The 18,632-nt window shown below is 43.1% G+C and overlaps 3 protein-coding genes across 6 annotated transcripts in view; 1 reads left to right on the plus strand and 2 right to left on the minus strand.

Annotated features, from left to right (window-relative positions):
• Positions 1-3,720, minus strand: part of LOC108033635 (neuronal acetylcholine receptor subunit alpha-7) — a 55,501-nt gene extending 51,781 nt beyond the window's left edge. The window contains exons 1-2 of one of the 4 annotated variants that reach the window (XM_044094546.2): positions 3,565-3,720; positions 1,672-2,612 (exon numbers count right to left, since the gene is read on the minus strand). The gene's annotated coding sequence lies outside the window, so the exon portion shown is untranslated. Of the gene's footprint in view, positions 1-1,671; positions 2,613-3,282 lie in introns of all 4 variants that reach the window. The other 3 variants (XM_044094545.2, XM_017108053.3, XM_044094547.2) reach the window with 3 other exon arrangements.
• Positions 3,721-13,739: 10,019 nt separating this feature from the next.
• LOC108034084 (leucine-rich repeat-containing G-protein coupled receptor 5) lies at positions 13,740-16,025 on the plus strand. Its single transcript, XM_017108850.3, has 4 exons — positions 13,740-14,621; positions 14,692-15,285; positions 15,345-15,542; positions 15,812-16,025. The coding sequence occupies exons 1-4, from the start codon at positions 13,776-13,778 to the stop codon at positions 15,863-15,865; spliced, it is 1,692 nt and encodes a 563-aa protein (XP_016964339.1). The 5' UTR covers positions 13,740-13,775; the 3' UTR covers positions 15,866-16,025.
• Positions 15,866-18,414, minus strand: LOC108034083 (long-chain-fatty-acid--CoA ligase heimdall). Its single transcript, XM_017108849.3, has 2 exons — positions 17,334-18,414; positions 15,866-16,999 (listed from the first exon to the last, which is right to left on the minus strand). The coding sequence occupies exons 1-2, from the start codon at positions 18,401-18,403 to the stop codon at positions 16,024-16,026; spliced, it is 2,046 nt and encodes a 681-aa protein (XP_016964338.1). The 5' UTR covers positions 18,404-18,414; the 3' UTR covers positions 15,866-16,023.
• Positions 18,415-18,632: the final 218 nt, after the last annotated feature.

The raw sequence follows: 18,632 nt of genomic DNA on the forward strand, positions 1-18,632 counted from the left end.
TAAGGAGCATTTTTGTTTCATATTTTCATTCCATTTTTTTTGAAATTACGTTTAATAAAAATCCCAGAGGCTTAACTCCCAATCCTATATTTGTGAATATTTTAATAAATAGTTCCTTAAATTTTCTTAAATTAGGAAAATTTAATTTAAAATTTAAAGCTAATACATCATTTGTTAAACAAACATGGCATAGAAAAAATGAACTTGTCCTTCCAAATACTTCTTGTTAACTTTTCCTGACAGTTAACAAACTAGAAACTTTAATTTATTTGTGAGTCCATTGAGAAATCGAAAATACAAATAAATTTGAAATTGAGAGATTTATTTCTATCGGTTAATAAAAATAATTAATAATTAGCAGGCAAGCAATGAAATGCTGTTCATGGGTATTTCCAGGGTCTGTGCATTTTTCATCCAGCTACCCCTCTTCTTGGGTGTGCGTTGTGGCCTCTTACCGCAGTTGGCTTGAATGTGAACGAAGTGGCTAAAGATGCTGCCTTAGCCTGGTCGTGAGCCTGAATCTCAGCCTAGCCCAGGATGGGTCTGGGTCTGGGCTGCTCGGGCGGAGACAAAGCCTCGAATGGGCATAATGAGCGTGCGGAGGCGGCAGAGTCGAAAGTGCTCATGGGCGCTGCCTCCTCGGGACAATGCAGCGCGAACGGTGTCATATTATTAATGAAAAAGAGCCGGGCCAAAATGAGCAGCGAGTGCAGAAGATGGAAACAAAACAGGAAGCCGGAGCACTTTTTATGTGCAACAGTGTAGTCGCAGTCCCTGTCCCTAGTCCTTATAGGTGGGTGTGTGGGTGCGTATTTGTGTGTGCTTTCCGAAATGAAAATGAAAACCAAGCCAGAGCCCAAAAACCACGGCACCAGGGCAAATAAACCGACGACGGAGCGAGCGTCAAGTTATTTATTTGGCAATTGTGCGCTGCTTTTATTGTCCTCCGAGTGGCTGCCGTGCTGTTTGCTGTTGGGCATTGCTCGGAACGCCCACCCTCCCACGCACCACCCACCGCCGCCCAGGACCACCCGTCATCCGGCCACCCACTTACTTGCCAGCTGGGTATTTGAATGTGGCCGAGTGGTCTTCGAAAGGTCAATGGAACAATTTTAAAATGCTTGCCTCAGAAGCGAAACAAAAAGCAAATCAAGTCCAGCGGTGAAAACTGAAATAATGCCTGCGGTTATGGCGTTGGGTGTACGAACGCTCTCTGTGATTATGGCGAATTTTAAGGGCGTGGATGCGAAATATGGTTCATCAGAAGGGAAAAAACTTAGAATGCCTCGACTTAACTGACAAATCTGCCCATTGAAAAAAACGAATTTTAGCTTACTTTTCAGACATTAAAAATGTTGTAAATGTTTTTTTTAATATTAATTTTTAAATGTTCACAGATGTATTTGCCAATGAAAAAAACATTAATACGAATGTCGATTTTTTTTTTTAAATAAATTAAGAATTACCTTTATATTTTCTTGTTAATTTTTTTATTTTACTAAATTAAAAAATAAAATTTCCAAACCTCGAATATACTGAATAAATACACCTCCCACCTTAAAGCTAAATAATTTCAAATATCGTATAAAATGATATGAATATATATTATATGTGAGTCAACTAAACATATTTCGGGAAATGTCAAACGAATTTTCCTTCTTTTCGACTCACCTTTTATCCTATCTCCATTTGTTAAGCAATCAAAATACTTTCCAATTGGCATTGAAAGATTGAGCTGATCGTGTTGAACAATTGTTTGTATAACTATTCCGTTTACTGATTGTGTATTAAACTTGATTTATTTGTAGCTTGCGTTGTTACTTTTTCTTTAAACTCTTATCAAATTTGTTTCCCAGAATTTTTGGTTTGATAAGCAATGAAGTTAATGCAATTAATTTTAGTTCAATAATGATTATTATTTAGTTAGACGCGATTATTGAAATATGTGTATGTATGTATCGGGTTAAATCGAATAATTCAATGTCGGTAAATCGAATATTTTCAAGGAATTTCCGAATTAGTCCCGACTGAGCTCCCTTTGGGCTGTCCTTATTTTTGTTAAAAATTTGTATCAATCTTGTGCGCGTTTTGGTAGCTTATCGAGAATTTAATCGAAATGCGTATTCTATATAATAGAACATTTATTTTCCAAGTGGATTTTTGTATTCGCTTTGTGTCTGTATGGATATTAAAATTGTTTTGCCATAACGTGTTTTGAATTTCGGTATGTATGCATTATGCTTAATGACAGTAATAATATTTACAATTTTCTTAAAATGCTTATGCTTGCGTTTTCAGCCAGCATTGTTTATAAACTATTATTTCGCGTTCGTTTTGTCTGTATTATAGTTACAAAATTGCTTAAGTCATTGTTTTAACCGTTTAGTTCGTAATTGTGATTTATTCAGTTCAGCGATTGCATTATTTTCGCGGCTTGATTTTATTTCTTCAACTGGTGAGTCTTTAAATTAAATTTGTATTTCTTCTTGTGAATTTCACTTAACCAAATTAAATATTGCTTAGTTTAGTGTATGTGTGTTGTTCTATAGTTATTTATTCAGATATTCGCTTTTAGTTCTGACATCCATTGCGTGTGTTGCGCGTGTCGACGGCTACAAAGTGGAGAAGAGTAACATTTATTTTAGTTAAAGAAATTAACCATTTCTTATTCAATGAGCAATAATCACGAGGTTCTCACTTGTTGATAATGGCCCAGAACATCACATCATTCGGTTTTATTCACTCGCACCCCTTCCCGCAGCCAGCCGCCCACACAATGGGAACATAAAAGTAACCATTGCCATTTATTTTTTGGCACCTGTTATACAGACACACACACATATGCAAAATGGAGACAGAGAGCGGGCATGGGCGAAAGAGAGCAAGAGAGTTGCACTTGACATGTATCTGAAAGATACTTTCCATTTTGAATATTGATGGCCTGATGGTCAATTAGCGACTCGCATTCGCGCTTCCTTGGCACGATTCGAGCGTAATGGAAATGACAAAATCGGTGGCATAAAAATAAAATAGAGGCAGGAAGGATGTACGAAAATGTGTGTACAGCTATAAAGTGAATGATAATGGCTAAACCGATGCCGATGATGATGGAATTTTCACAAGTACACAAACACACATACACACAAGCACACGCACCCCCACACACGCACACACGAGCTCTGGGCCCGAAGGAGACGGACAAAAGGGATACTTTGAATGATTGTTTTTTATATTATTTTTGCTAGCTACTATATAGATTCCTGAACAGTTCGATGGGTTTACCTGCTGGAACTGTTGTGTGTGTATATTTCTAATACTTTGTTTGCAGGCCGTGTGTGAGTGTGGTCCACACTGGTATTAGTATATAGAGATATATAGTATTGTTGTGCACACACACACACTGGCAGGGGCACGCACAGAGTCACACACTCACACAGACAGACGCGCGCGCACCGTTAGCGACAGACAACAGGCACACACACAGGGGCACACGCACACGCACAGGCACACGCACACACCCGGAGAGAGACGCACGGAGAAACGGATACGGATGCGGACACAGACCACGGGCAACGCGACAGGACTCTCCGGCTCCGCAACGATGGCACACTCTCAACCGCTCCACCGCTCAACCGTCCAACCGTCCAACCGTTCAATCGTTCAATCGCTCAATCGCTCAGCCGCTGTGCATGGAGGCAAAAGGCAACTGACAGCACAACCCGAAACCGGAACACCAACTGAGCCCGATGCCCGTGCAGCATTGCCAGCCAGGCGGCGCTGGAAGTCCTTTGGCTGGCTGCAGAGGCAGAGTCCTTTGGCGGAGCCGAGCACGAGCTTCGGCATCCCACGACACATCCTTGTGCAGAAACTCGACGCCCGAGCGCTGCTTGGGGATGCGATGCCGATGCGAAGGCTGGAACACACACACACACACACACACACCTATGTGGCACGAGTCCTTGCCAGCAGTCAGGACTCGTGACTCCACGGAGCCTGGAAAGCGCTCGCTGTGCGAGGCTGCGTGTGTGTGTGTGGCTCTCGCGGCAGCTTTCAAGCTCTTCCCGGCGAGCTTTCTTCGGAGGCTGCAAGAGCGCGCCAGGAGGAGATGCGGTGCGCACTCTCTGCATCTGCAACAGCTGCCCCTCACGGGTATACAGGGTGCGTGGCACTCCTGTCGATGCCCATTGCGTTGGTGGTTGTGCGTGGTCCACTCAAGATGTTTGGGAATGTACTACACAAAATAAGGGTATAAGGCCTTACACCCACAACATCCTTTCTGGAAGTGGTCTCTTTTTTATTATTTTACTCATTATTATTTAAATTTAAGTAATTTATAAAAATTATATTAATTCTTATAAAAAGAGTTTAATATTTTGCCATTTCTGATATTTGTTGACCAAATATAAAAATAATTTGCAAATTCTGTAATAAAAATTAAAGGATACGTAGATTCGAATACTTTTTTCAATTTAATTTTTCATAGTTTGTTCAAATGATCTAGAAGGCCAACTTTTAGTGCTTATAACATTAATATTTACGATTAAAAACTATATAAAACTAGGTTAAAATGAATATTCAAATATTTGAAATATATCACGCCTCCATTTTTCAACCTTTAGCCACGCTGCCTAACTTGACCTACTGCTGCCGATTCTCACCTCCATCAGTTCAATCGAAACTAATTTGAAAGTCTTGCGACCACTCGGAACATTCATTCATACACGCAGTGCGAGGTACACGATGCAGGAGCTTACACCCACACCAATGGGAGATTACACGGACGCACGAACACGCTGACGGCCACCCATACAGACGCAGCATGCGTAGGTCCAGAGCCAAAAATGATTTATGACCCCACAAAAAAATTAATTTAAAGTAAGTTCGTATGAATGAAAAATGGCTTTTACAAACGCAAAACTACAGGGCGCCCGCAGAGCGATAAAATCAGAGAGAAATGGGGAAAGGAAGCGGAGAAAGTGGGAGAGCGATGCTGCGGGCCAGGCCCTCTCTTCGGGCCAGGACACTTGTGGGCAGCCCTCTCTTAAGGAGCTCTCTGGCGAAGCTTTAAGCTCTTCGGAGCCCTTCCAATGCAGTTATCCCTGTTTGTCCTGCCAGTGGCTCTCAAACCTTTTCGGGTCGCACGCCCGAACGAAGGACACACAGGACCTGCTCGGCTTTCCCTGCTCACATTTCTCTCGCACCTCTGCCGTCGGTTGGTATCCATGAATGAAGGCTGCTGATAATGCCAGTATTTGCGCCGAGAACGCAGCAGAGTGCAGACGGGCTGTGGCCGCAGGATGCGCATCCGCCCCGACATGCCTCTCCGCTCCTCTGCCGCAGCCCAAAGCTGAGCAGAGGGATCCTGCATCAAGCAGCGGCAGCGCATGCCGCACTGTTTTTGCCTGATGAATTTACATTTTTGATTATCCAGCTAAGCGAGCCATGGCAGTCCTCGTCTTTATTACGTATACGTAATTTTTTGGGCTCTTCTGCTGCATACTTTCAGGCGGGCCCTTTGTTTAATTAACTGGTCGTACTTATGCTACGTTTGGGCATGAAAACAAAGCAAATAGTTTTAATGAAATGTGCTTCTAATTTGATATGGCAAAATAACCTGTTATTATAAAATTGAAAATTAAATGTTTATTGTAAAATTGTTAAAATTTTTCCTTATAATTTACTTTTACTTACAAACCTTGTTTAAAATGGTTCAATATTTTGTATTTATTTGAAAAATACTGAAGCCAATGTGCTCTAAAAAAGAAAATAACAAGATCTAAATGAACCTGATTATTTCCGATTAGTTGCCACACACTAATTGAATGGAAAATGCTAACTAGAGATGGTAGCTAATTAATTTCCTCCCCCCTATCCGGCTGGTTCTCAGTCGGTGGCTCTCAGCCATTGTGTTGGCATTTGTCGCGGGCTCGGGCTCTTTCAATTGCTTCATTTTTATCACAAACAAAAACACACACTCACCCGCTTCTTGCGGCTGTGTCAACCGCCATCTAAGTGGCCTGCTCCAGTATCCAGTATCTCTGTGCATGTGTATCTGTATCCGTGCGTCCCTGTATCCCGTATCCCTGTTATCCTGTTTCCCAGCGCCTCCCACTTCGGCCCAGTCCTCATCGCTTTGTTTGTGCGGATTTTATTTAATTTGCTTGGCACTTTGTTTGCCTGCCTGTTGGCTTATTTGTTTTGATTTTTCATGCTTCGTGTTCTCGCTGGCGTTTTGGGTTTTTCCCCCGTTTATTGTTGGCTGCCTTTGTGGGCTGCTGCCTTCCAGTTGTCTTAACCTTTGCCTTGGCTGAATGATTGTCTGCATACTTGCGAGTGATGCCAAGGCAGATGAATAAGATATCACACTAACGACGCGTCCGTTTCAATTGAACACGGAAAGGCCCCTTGAATGCATTTTCCGAATTAAATATTTGCCGTAACCAAAGCGCGCACCAATCAATCGACCCGAGTTGACCCATTTAACCGATGTCCATTCCATGCAAGCCAACGTCCATTTGCCTCGGTCAGAGCCAAACCAATGCCTTTAGATGTCCGCTCCACTTGGCGGCCCTGCTCAAATATTAATTCATATCAAGGCTTTGGCACTCATTTTCAATCCAACTCAGCCACACGCCCGCAAATCTCTTTTCCCTTGGCCCAGTTCCTTTCGCTTGGCTCGTGTAATGAAATTTAAGCAGAATTGTAAACAAAGTTGTGCAATAAAATCAACAAACCACAAATGAACTGCAATTTAGAGTGTGGACCAACGCGAGAAAAGCATGCCGAGGCTTTCTATATTGAGAGAACGGCATCTGGCAGATTTCACGAGCCATTTGCGAGACACCATTTTGCACAGAGTGCAGCAAGTGAAACCGGGCTGCATTTGAGGCGAAAGGAAAGTGGCGAAAAAAAGAAAGCGGAAAATCAAAGGACAGCAGTTTCGGCGGAAAAGCACTTACACAAGGCCGCACAGGAACCTCATTTGAGGCTTTGGCCAAATTGACAGTTCCTGGGAATTCGCCGTGACACCCAATTGTTTCAATTTGCTGATCTGATTTTTCGATAATTTATGCAGCTTGATTTCGTTTCTCACTTTCTGCTTATTCACTCTTCCAATTGATTTCGTGACTGTCAAATGAATTGTCGCCGGGCGAGAGCTTCCCTCTCAGTTTTCGGCTCTCGGCCTTAGCCCAAAACTGTGTCGAGGACGTCGACGCTTAAAAATAGTTTAGCCAATAAGTGGACAAAATTTAACTCGTTTGCTCGAAGCCCCAAGCAATTAAAGCGAGGAGATGGTTAGATATTAGTGACAGGAATTTGGCATTTGTAGGATAAATTAAGCAAGGCAACTGATACCATATATTTCATTTATTATTTATTATATCTAGCTCTATTATATCGAGCTGTATCTTATTCAGCAAACATAAGCCAGAATCAATCTTTAACCGAAGAGTTCGTTTTCTTTTTCCCATCACCTCCGCATTTCTTTATGTATACCGACGACATTAAAAAGCAGGACTGCCATAATTGCACTGGCACTTGACGTTCGAAGCTCATTTGGCATTTCATTTCGATGCTCGCTGCACATTATTCATTTCCCACTGAGTCAAACATGATAAATGACATGCGAAAGGAGGGAATTTATTGGCACTTCGATTGGCGATGCAGTTGCCATCGCGATTCAGTGAGCGTTATTGATACCGGCTTATCAGCCAAGGAAAAGGCTGAAAGAGCACGGCACAAGGACAAAGACTTTATCGGATTTTTAATCCGTATGAAGCAGCCGGAAGTTTAACCAACTGCATCCACTTTCGCGGCGCTGCACCTGTACGCGAATATTCCATTAAGCTCTTCAGTGCAACTCCCTTCTCAGATCTTACTTTTTAAGTGGGTAGCACCATTTTGTCAGCTGATTTATGCTTATAAAATATGTTTCTTAGCTTTAAGGTTAAAATGTGGTGTTTAAAGTGTTTTTTATAAGAAATGTAGTATTGTAGTATACGCATAAGATGTTATGTAGTAAAATTGATTTTGGCTAAGCCTCGAATGTATACATTTTACCGTATGATAGTTGCGGTATTTAAATTATAAAAATTGTGGAAAAGAGTATAATTTGATTTAATAAATGTAAATTAGGACACACAAGACTGACGCACTCGATCTCACACATCCTCATCGGCTGCACCACACTCCAGCATATAGACCCAGTATTTATAATATAAAACTATCCTATCTTTTAATGAACCCTTAATTTCCAAAGTCTCCAGCAATTCAGCTTACCTGCTTCAATTCATTTAAATTGCGAGTTTCCATATGTAAATAAAAGTTATTAAGTTAACCTGTAATTACTAATTGAGACCGGCCGAAAGTCTTAGCAATTATGTCCGATGCAAAAGTGTACAATAAATAAATAAATAAAATGTATCCACATATTGAGGAGATTTGCCTATTAATCCTGTCCCCTAAGGCTACGTATAAAAGTGATTTTATTGATATTATCATCGAGTTTTGAAATTATTCGACAGCCCAATGTATCTAGCAAAATCTAAAACAGAGCACCTCTTTGCGATAGTTTGTTTAAAAGTGAGGTAGTTTATTCCAGTCCCACGGCAAGGCAGCGAGGGGTATATGAAATAAAGATACTTTTTTAAGCAATCATTCGCTAAGGGTATTTAATTCGGCACCTCTTAATGCGATGTTTTAGTACTCGGTCAAACCCTTCTCTGTTTGCACTCCGCCCGATTCGTTCTGGCTGCTTTAATGCAATAATCCTTGAATGTCGGACGCACGAACGAGTTGATAACAATTTCAATTTTTACGACAAGTCAACTTTTCCATTTCAGCCATCCAACGGCGAGCAGCCAGTTATCCGGCAACAACGTAAGGGCCAAGCGAAACGAACTCAATCGTGCCGATGGCGAACAATAATAATAAGAACAGCAACAATAATAACATGGCCGATTGCACCATTACCGCTCTGGAAACCCTTCTTCTCTGCAGTGGCCACTGCTGCGCCCGCACTTTCCCCTATATATTTGCAGTGCCGTGTATATAGATATGTACGTGCAGTCTGCAGACAGAGCGTTATGATTTATTGGCATGCAACACGGCGTCCTCCGCCGGAAATGTGTGTGCAGTCAGCCATTTTGATGCGAGAGGGGCGTGCAGAGGGCGGAAGGCGGCTTTATTACGGCTGTTGCCACCGAGAAAGCTGAGATATCACTCAATTCGCCCTTTGCACACGACTGTCAACAAATTTGCATCGCCATCGCTCTGCAATGCCAGCGGAGAACGCAGCTCACATTCCAAACTGTCTGTCACTTAGGGCATAATACTAGATTGGGAGGGACACAAAGTTCCTTCAACTTAATGTGTATTCTAGGGATTTCCATGATTAAAAAAAATATGTACCTATTGTAAAAATATAAATAATATGTAAGTTCCTAGATTTTAACTTATATCATCTATATCACATAGATGTGGCATTTTACAAAGCATTTTTTAAAAGTAATTTTTTGTAATATAAACATATCATATTTAGCTTTTTTCAGGCCACCCAAAAGTATGCTTCAAAAAATATTTTAAATGTACAGCTCACAATGGTCTAAAAGTAGGCAACAATATATACAACAATATCAAATACACAGAATTCATATAGAACATTTTCTTTGCAGCATACTTTTAGACACCTCTTAATTACTGCTGATTAAGTGCCATAAAATAATAATCCAACTAAGAGCACCAGTGTAATCGTCTTCCCCAAACTTATTACCCATTTTATCTGGTTTTAAAATGATGATTATACTCATACAACTCCCAGGTTAGTTATTCCCCCTGGGGAACAGAATTCTGAATTAAAATTTGCATGCAAAACATTCCACTCAATTCATATTCATTTTATTTTGGTTCATGTCCGACTCCCACCGCAATCCCCAGAAAATTACGTCGATTATTCAATCATTCTGCCATCATCCAGTTTGCAAATCCTTTTTTAGCAGCTGACCAGTGGACAGACTGGGCACTGATTCGTTGAAAGTTTCGTTGTCAGCAGCAATTAAAACAAACACCACGCCTACGCCCCGATTTCCCCGCCCACTCCTCACCCAGTAAAAAATGCACTGAAATTACGAGAGTTGTGCAGCACGGCAAACAAAAACAGGGAATCGTGAAACAAAAACAAATTGAAGTTCGGCCTGGTCGGGCGACCGCAAATGGAATGTTTTCACAGGCACGGGGCCGGGATTGGAATAGGAACTAGGACTCGGTTCGGGGGAGCTCAAATGAAATTAAATACGAAATGCACGGGGCCGGAAAAGCACCACTGGCCGGTTGGAAAAAACACACAAGCGACTGTGAGTGTGCCTCGAAAGTCAGTCAGTTTCGGAGCGATTTCAGGTCCGCGTCCCTGTCCCTTTCCCTGTTCCTGTCCCTGTCCTTATCCGTATCCGCATATGTGTCCGGGCTCGGTTCTGCGTTCATTGTTGGCATGCCAAATTTTAACTGCACACCAAATAAATAAACAGTGGCACATACACAGAGCGAGGAGAAATTGCGACTGCAGGCCCAGAAGGGAAACACAAACTAAATGCAGTCCTGTGTTTCCGGTGATGAAAACTTTGCAACTCTCTTTGTGTTCTTTCGATTTGGGTTTTTGCTTGGGAAGAAAAGAAAGTACGTGCTGGGAACTACTCCCCAGTTGCCCCACAAAATTAGGTAGTAATATTCAATTTAATAGGCTCGCCTTTGGTTGGCCCCTATTTGTTAAGGTGAGGAAATATCTTTAAAATGCGCTCTGTGCCCCGTTGCATTTGTTGTCTCAGTAAATAAGGCAGAAATTCTATTAAATGTGAGGAGGTAGGGAATTTCGGCTAGGAAACCAAGCTATACTTTTTCAAGCGTTGTGTGGACTCTGGCAACCTTCAGAATTGCAATTACAATGAGTCGAGGGCAACGCAGAGGAAGTTGGACTCCGGTTAGGGACATGCATTCCGGATGAGTCCTGTGTGGGAGTTTGGCAAAGAAAAACCCGTAAACGTATAAAAAGGACAATGCGCTTATTGAAATATTTATAGTGAAGAAGAAACGAGCAGAGGGGTTAGGAACCGCCTGATTTCAGGGGAAATTTATGCGCAGTGAGTGCAGGGGCCGGGCGAAGCAATTAAAAATTAAACAAGGGCTATAGAAAGTGAGGCACGAAAAGAGTAAAAGTCGTTTTAATCATTCTGTAACCTTATACCGGAGAAGTGTCCAGGAGTGGATAGCTGCATTTTCCAGGCAGTTAAAGCGAAAATGCATTCAACTATGAGTATAAGGGTTTCTGAAAGGAAATAAAAAGCTATTTTTATCAAAAAAATTGTGTTTTTTACGTTAAGTGGAGTCCAACAAATAAGATAGGGAAATATTGTAAAAGCTAGTACAATCCTCTTGAAAAATTGGATTGAGTGGCAGCAATTCAACTTCAGCTCTCCAACAAATTGAATTTTCCACTGCCCTGAAAGTTGAATCCGTTCCAAAGACTTAATTTGTCATAAATATGATTCGTATAAGCAAATAATATGGCACTTTCATGCTCATCGTATGAAAACGAAAGAAATCACAGAGCGCCAAGAGCAGACAAAAATGGAAGCAAATTTATTTTGCGGAACTAAATTGAAATAATTTTGGCAGCTGAAATATGTACGAAAATGTTTTAATACCCATATATACACACTCTAAAATGGAGAGTCTCCGCAATAGAGCTGCGAGTCCCAGACTGGCTGGCAAATAAAAACAGTTTGGTAAGTGTGCAGATATCCGCCGTTTTTCCCCGTTTTCCCCCGTTTTTCCCCGACCTTTCTGAACTCCCGACCATCTGCAGTGCCTGCTGGCAAATGTGTTGACCGTCCTCCGCCTTCTGCGTGCTCCAGCTGGCACTTGGCCAAGTCTTGGTAATTTCTTCTCCTTTTTATTGCATTGGCCAAAAAGGAAAATGCAGCTAAAGCGCCGAGAAGGCAAACAAACAAGCGGCAGACAAGGAGTACATATTAAATTTGTCATTTTAGCGCAAGGGCCGAGTTTATATCTGCGGGGGCACTGAAGTCAAAGTTCGCCCGCCTCTCGCAGTCGTCGTGGCAGAGGAATTTAAAACCGCATTTAGACAGGGAAATCGAATTCAAGTTGCTTTGGTAGGATAAAAAACGTTTGGGAAAAATAGAGAAAAATAAATATAACGAAAACGGACGCCTAAGAGAGTGCTATAAAGCACATTAAATATTTAAGCATTAAAATGATTTGTGCTGAAACTGCACTTTACTTATCCCAATTGACAAGCACATTTAATTGACGACATTCCTAGATGCATAAGAAAGCACCTGAATAAATATCTTGGCCATATCTTTGGTTATTTTTGCTGTATTCGATAAGAATTCAGGATATTGCTGAGACACCATTTGCCACTTTGGTTGTCATTAAACAATTATTTTGCCTGAACCCCATCAATTTGTCTTCATTTACTGCCTAGTTGGGCGTCATCTTTGTTGACCAGGCCAACCGCAGTGCAATTATACTGTGACGGCATTGAGATTGCTCCAGGATTGTACTCTAGTTCAATTTGCCAGGCCTTTCGCATTCACTCCCAGGCCCATTCCATTGAATTGCAACTAAAGCACATCAAAGACAACAACAGTTTGGGCCCAAAACTCGATGTTTGCATTAATAAACATCGAAACTATGTGGCAACAGGCGAATTTGTACAGTCATAATCGTTTTATTTGTGGGTTCTGGTTTTGATCCGCATCTGTGTCTGAACATTTCTGTTCGCTGCAGAGCTTGTTGTGGCTTCTCTGCTGTGGTTAGCCCCTTCTCTCGGACTTCTACCATGCCCCAACCAATATCTCACTCCAATTCCTTCATACACAATTTGGTGATGCCGTCGAATTCAGCAAATAGGATAAAGTAAATGTTGAAATGCAGGTGTATCTCAAACAAACCAAGCCAAAATGAACCCCCAAAGATAAAAAAGGAGTGAAAGGCAGCGAAGAGATTTCAACTGTGCAGTTGCATATTTTATTTGAAATGCGCATGTGTGCTTACAAAAAAGCGCTTAATGAAATTTTCCATTCCTACCGCACTGGCATTCAATTATATTGTATGAAATCCAATTATATGTTTTATTTTTTATTTGATATGGAACATGAATGTCAAATAAAGTTAACTAATCTCCATTTTTGGTTTTTAAAACTAAAAAACTAAAATACCTACTATCTATGAAATATCTATTTACTTTATTGACTTGTCAGTAAGAGCAAATCATTGCAAATAATAAAAAAATATATTTATATATTTATTTTTTAATACATCGTTGGGAATTTCAAAGTATAAAAATTATAATAGTATTTGGAAGATGATTACTTTACCATGTAGAATTCAACAGAGTTTTCTCATCATCTACACGTCCTAATAAATATTCTTTGCCCTTTCTTATTAGCATACATAGAATAAAATCACACCTTTCCCTAACGAGATAAATACAGAAATCTAACTGACCCTGTTCTATAATTGTGCCGATTATCTAGCTTATGCATTTTGCGAGTTCTTAAAACAGTAGCCGAGCTTTTTTCACCGTCGCCTGAAAGATGGGCAAATATTTTCCCTGGGCAAACGACGGCTAGTTGATCAACAGATATCCTATCTTGACGGGTTGTCGGCTGGCTCCGCGAGCTGCTGCAATAAGATAAGGGCTGTAGTTACAGAGTCCCAGATCCGTGGGGTTAGTCTGCGGCGATTCGTGCCACGCGATGTACCCACTCCCAGTGTGCCTCCTGTTGCTGATCTTAAGCCTCAGCCGACGGGTAGATTGCCTGCAGTTGAGCAACTGCAATAAGACCGAGGTGACCTTGATCCGGGACACGGAGTTCCTGACTTCCCTCACCCTAAGCAACTGCAGCCTGCCGCATCTGGAAAATGGCTTCTTCGTGCGCTTCGATCATCTGCTCCATCTAGAGCTGCAATACAGTGGACTCAGTGACTTGAATGACTTTTCGCTCAATGGTCTGAGCAAACTACAATCCCTCTCCCTCTGCCACAACGACCTGAGCACCCTGAGGTCCTGGTCCAGTGAGCCCTTGGGTGCCCTCACCAACCTCGATTTGAGTCACAATAAATTGAGGAAGCTGAGGGCCAAGAGCTTCGCACTATATCCCCAGCTGCAAACACTTGACTTGCAGAACAACCAGATCAGTCAAATCGAGGAGGATTCCTTCCAGGAACTATCTCATTTAAAGCATCTGCACCTGAATGGAAATCAGCTGCAGCACATCGATGGCACATTCTTTCGGGGTCTCCATCGCCTCTCCAGCCTCACACTTCAGCACAATCTTATTGATGGCGTGGAAATGGAGGCCTTCGAAAGCAACACCCATCTTCGCAGCCTGCGATTAGATCAAAATCTTCTGGCCAGTCTTCAGTTCCTCGGTCAACGGGGATTGGCCCGACTGGTTCACTTGAATCTGTCAAACAATCTTGTGCAAAGCCTGGAGCCTCTGGGATTTTCCAAAAACTTCGAGCTTCAGGACCTGGACTTGAGCTACAATAAGTTAACTAACATTAGTAAGGAGGCTTTAGCGGACTTGGACTCTTTGGAGGTGAGCTATTTTCCTCTCATTACCCTTAATATTTATTTGCTATTTATTTTTTTCATTTATCCAAAAACAGCGCCTCAACATAAGTCATAACAATGTGGAAGTTATGGATACCGAAAGCCTGGAGTCCCTTGTTGCTCTTCTTCGAATTGACTTAAGCTTTAATCTACTGACCATACTGCCTGAGAATCTGCTCCATGCCAACAGTCAACTGGAGGAGCTTATCCTGGCTTCCAACCAAGTTGAGCAGCTGTCCCCTCAGATTTTGCTGAATCAAAATCATTTGAGATACATCAAATTGGCCGGAAATGCACTGCGAGATGCGTCGTTCTTGCAAAGTCTGTCTCCCTCGCTGAACCGCCTTAGTCTCTATGTGGATCTTAGTTCAAACCGTCTAAAATCAGTCAATCTCAGCAGTCTCCTTCACTTTCGGTACATCAATTTGGCGGATAATAACTGGAACTGTGCCTGGTTGGTCGCGAATTTGGTGCGAAAACTGCCAGCCTCTGTGAACTTTGTTCGCCCCTGGACGGTTATTAATGACTGGAGTGAAAACACTACCAGTATTGAGGGCATAGACTGCACTGAGGGCGGAAGTAATCGATCTATTATATTACTGGATGTGAGTAAGGTTTCACAACAAAGGACAGGCGACTGCGACTGTGGGGTAAGCGACCGCCAACCTCTACAAAATGTTACATCATTTTTGAGTACCTTTTCGTTTAGGTTACCTATGATGAGACCAATCCCTCGGCACCTCCTCTCACCTGGCCCAAGATACCCACAGATCGATTTGACTCCCGATCGGTGATCATCTGGATGCTGGTGGCCATCGCGATAGCCTTCTCGGGACTCCGTTGGCTGCGAAGATTCGTGGATCGCAACGAGAAACAAAAACTCGGGAGAAAGAAGCTGAATAATGTGGTTAGTTGAGATTTTTATAATGCTTTACAGCTTTTATAACGAAATCCTAAGATCAAGTAATTAATCTCAAAGTACCAAAACTAAAGTAAATATTTATGCTGTTTCATTTAAATGAATTTCTAAAAATGTTCAAGTTTTGCAGCAAACGCAGCTTTTGCTGCACAATTAATTTATATTACTAATTAGTTTGACCGCAAATCAGAAGATATACTAATTAAAAATTGATTGGCCCGACTTTTCCCTTATCAGTAACCCCTTGTTTATTTCAGTACGTCAGCAAAGTTCACTGGCAGCCCGTCAGAAACGATCCCGAGAGATCTTAATCTCTTTTTAAAAATAAAATTTGCACCGTTTTAATAACAAATATGTTGAGTCTTAATGTCTTTAAATATAAGAGACTTGTGTTTCCATAGTGATTACAGTGTAAACATTGAGTAATAAAATCTAAACTTAGGCTAAGAAATCATCTTGAGCTGTAAATTTACTTGTACAGACGCTCTATGACTTGGGCATACTTAGCGTGGACAATATTTCGCCTGATTTTCAGTGTGGGACCAAGTTCCCCGGTGGCCAGAGAGAATTCGTGGGGGATAAGGGCAAACTTCTGGACCTTCTGGGCGTTCGAAATGGCGTGCTTGTTGGCTCGCTTAATACCCTCTTCGATGGCTTCCAGGAGCTTGGGTTCGGCGGTGATCCCGAGAGCGGCAGCTTGGGCGGCTGAGTCGCTGGGGAGTTGCAGATCGGAGGGGATGTTTAGGAGCTCGGAGAGACGCGTTTCATGGATGTCCAAGTCCCGCAGCCACTCGATCGTCTCCTCACGCAGTGCATCCAGGGGAATACCCGTCTTGCTATCGGACTTGGTCTTTAGGGACAGCAAGACAGTCAGGTACTTGCGATGATCCCCAATCAGCAGCACATTGCTCACACAGGATAGCTCCTTCTTGATCAGCTCCTCAATGTGCACCGGTGGAATGTTCTCACCGCCGGCGGTGATGATCAGCTCCTTGAGTCGACCGGAGATCACTAGATTGCCCTTGGGATCGATGTAGCCCAAGTCGCCGGAATGCAGCCAACCGTCCTCCTTGATTGCCTCCTCCGTCTTCTCCGGCAGCCCCAGGTAGCCCATGAACACGCTGCGGCCCCGCATCAGGATCTCCCCCTGGCCATTGCAGTCGGGCTCGTGGATCTTCAGAGTAAGTCCATCGCACGCCTGACCCGCACTGTACAAATTGCTGATCTGAACATTCAGGGTGATGGCACCTGCGCTCTCCGACATCCCATAGCACTCGCTCAGTGGCATGTCTAGTCCGAGGAAGAAGTGCTTCAACTCCTCGGAGGTGGGTGCTCCGCCGGCCAGAAAAACCCGGCAGTTGTCCAGTCCAATCATCTCTCGTATGGGTTTTATGATGCGAGAGGCCAGCCAATATTTAGTACTGCCATAAATGGAGGGGGATTTTCTGAAAAGGGAAATATTTAAAATAATAAAAACTATAGATTTAAAATACGAATAAAACCTCCATAACTATCTTTCTAACACATATTTTTCAAAGTGTATGGACATTATTTTTAATAACTGACCTCATTTGTATAAAACTATAACTTTTAAACTTTTTTTTTGCACCACAATAATGCACCGCCTCACACTACTGTTGGTACCTTATTTCCAAGCATAGTATTTTATATTGTGTCTAAGCTAATTTCATTTGACTTTTATAAACAATTTGGAAATTGTAGCTTATATTTTTACATTAATCATCGAGTTCATATAAATTCTAAAGGAGTCCAACTCACCCCGCCATCAGCATTGTCTGGTGCTCGGCCACAACAGCTCTAGCCCGTGCCAGGAGTATTCTGGAATAGGGTCTCGCCTTGGCCTCTGCGGCCACCAGGCGCTCCTGAAGTTTCTCGAAGACGCGCGGAACTCCGAACATTTTCGTCGGCCTCGCCTTTTTAAAGGTCTTGAACAGCGTTCCCTTGAGTGCGTCCTTGTCGGCAAATGTAACACAGCCGGCGTGGGTTAGGCACAAGAACACGTCGAAAATCTGGGCAGCCACATGACTAAGGGGCAGATAGCTCACAAAGCTCTCCTTGCCGATTTGCACTTCCTTAAGTCCGAGTGTCGCTGACTTGGCATCGAAAACGATGTTGTCGTGGGACAGCATCACAGCCTTGGGCATACCCACAGTTCCCGAAGTGAAGATCAGCATGGCACACTCATTCGCACGGATCCTGCTCTCCCGGGCCGCCAGTTCCTCCTTCAGTTCGTTGGAGAAGGTCTGCTCCTGCAGCTTCTGCCAGCTGAAGAATCCCGCCTCCTGGTCGACGAAGGCTTCGAAGGGTCCGTGCAACTGGATCACCGCCTTGAGGCCTGGCAGCCGATCCTTGATCGCCCTCAACTTGGCCATCTGCTGGGCATCGTCCACCACGCAAACGGAGGCTTCACTGGTGGAAAGTACGTGATACACGGCCTCCGCCGAGTTGCTCGGATAAATTCCGGCCACGACGCCGCCAGCTTTCAAGGTGCCGAACTCTGCCAAGAACCATTCGGGACAATTGAAGGCCAGGATGCCCACCGAGCTGCGTTCCTCGAGTCCAACGCTCAGGAGCATCAGTGCCGCCTGCTCCACTCTCTCCTGGTACTCGCCATAAGTTAGGGTGGTCCAACCATCGACTCCAGACCCTGGAGTTTCCCACACCAGGGCGGGCAGATCCGCGTGGCTCTCACAAACCGCCCTGAAGAATTGCGGAATTGTCTGCGGCTCGGCCGTTTTCGACAAGGATCCCGGCTCGTCCAGGCGCAGTTTGACGGCCTCGTGGAGCGATGTGCTCGTATAGCTCGAAGCTGGCTTGAGGTTGGTCATACTGAAGGTGATCGCGACGAATGAACTCGGTCGGGTTCTGACCAGGGGTATTTATGCCATCGCCTCCAGATGCTGATAAGCCCAGGCATCCGTATGGCGGCAGAGAAGCCGGAGATTCCATCCCAGGCACTGTGGGTAAACCAAGTCTGCGGGTCTTGGGGATTTCTAGAACATGAGATAACATCGCCCCGCCTGATAATCCTTTTTTATTATTTTTCTTTATAAATAA

This window comes from Drosophila biarmipes, chromosome 2L (genome assembly GCF_025231255.1).
Source record: "Drosophila biarmipes strain raj3 chromosome 2L, RU_DBia_V1.1, whole genome shotgun sequence".
In the NCBI taxonomy this organism is placed as follows: domain Eukaryota; kingdom Metazoa; phylum Arthropoda; class Insecta; order Diptera; family Drosophilidae; genus Drosophila; species Drosophila biarmipes.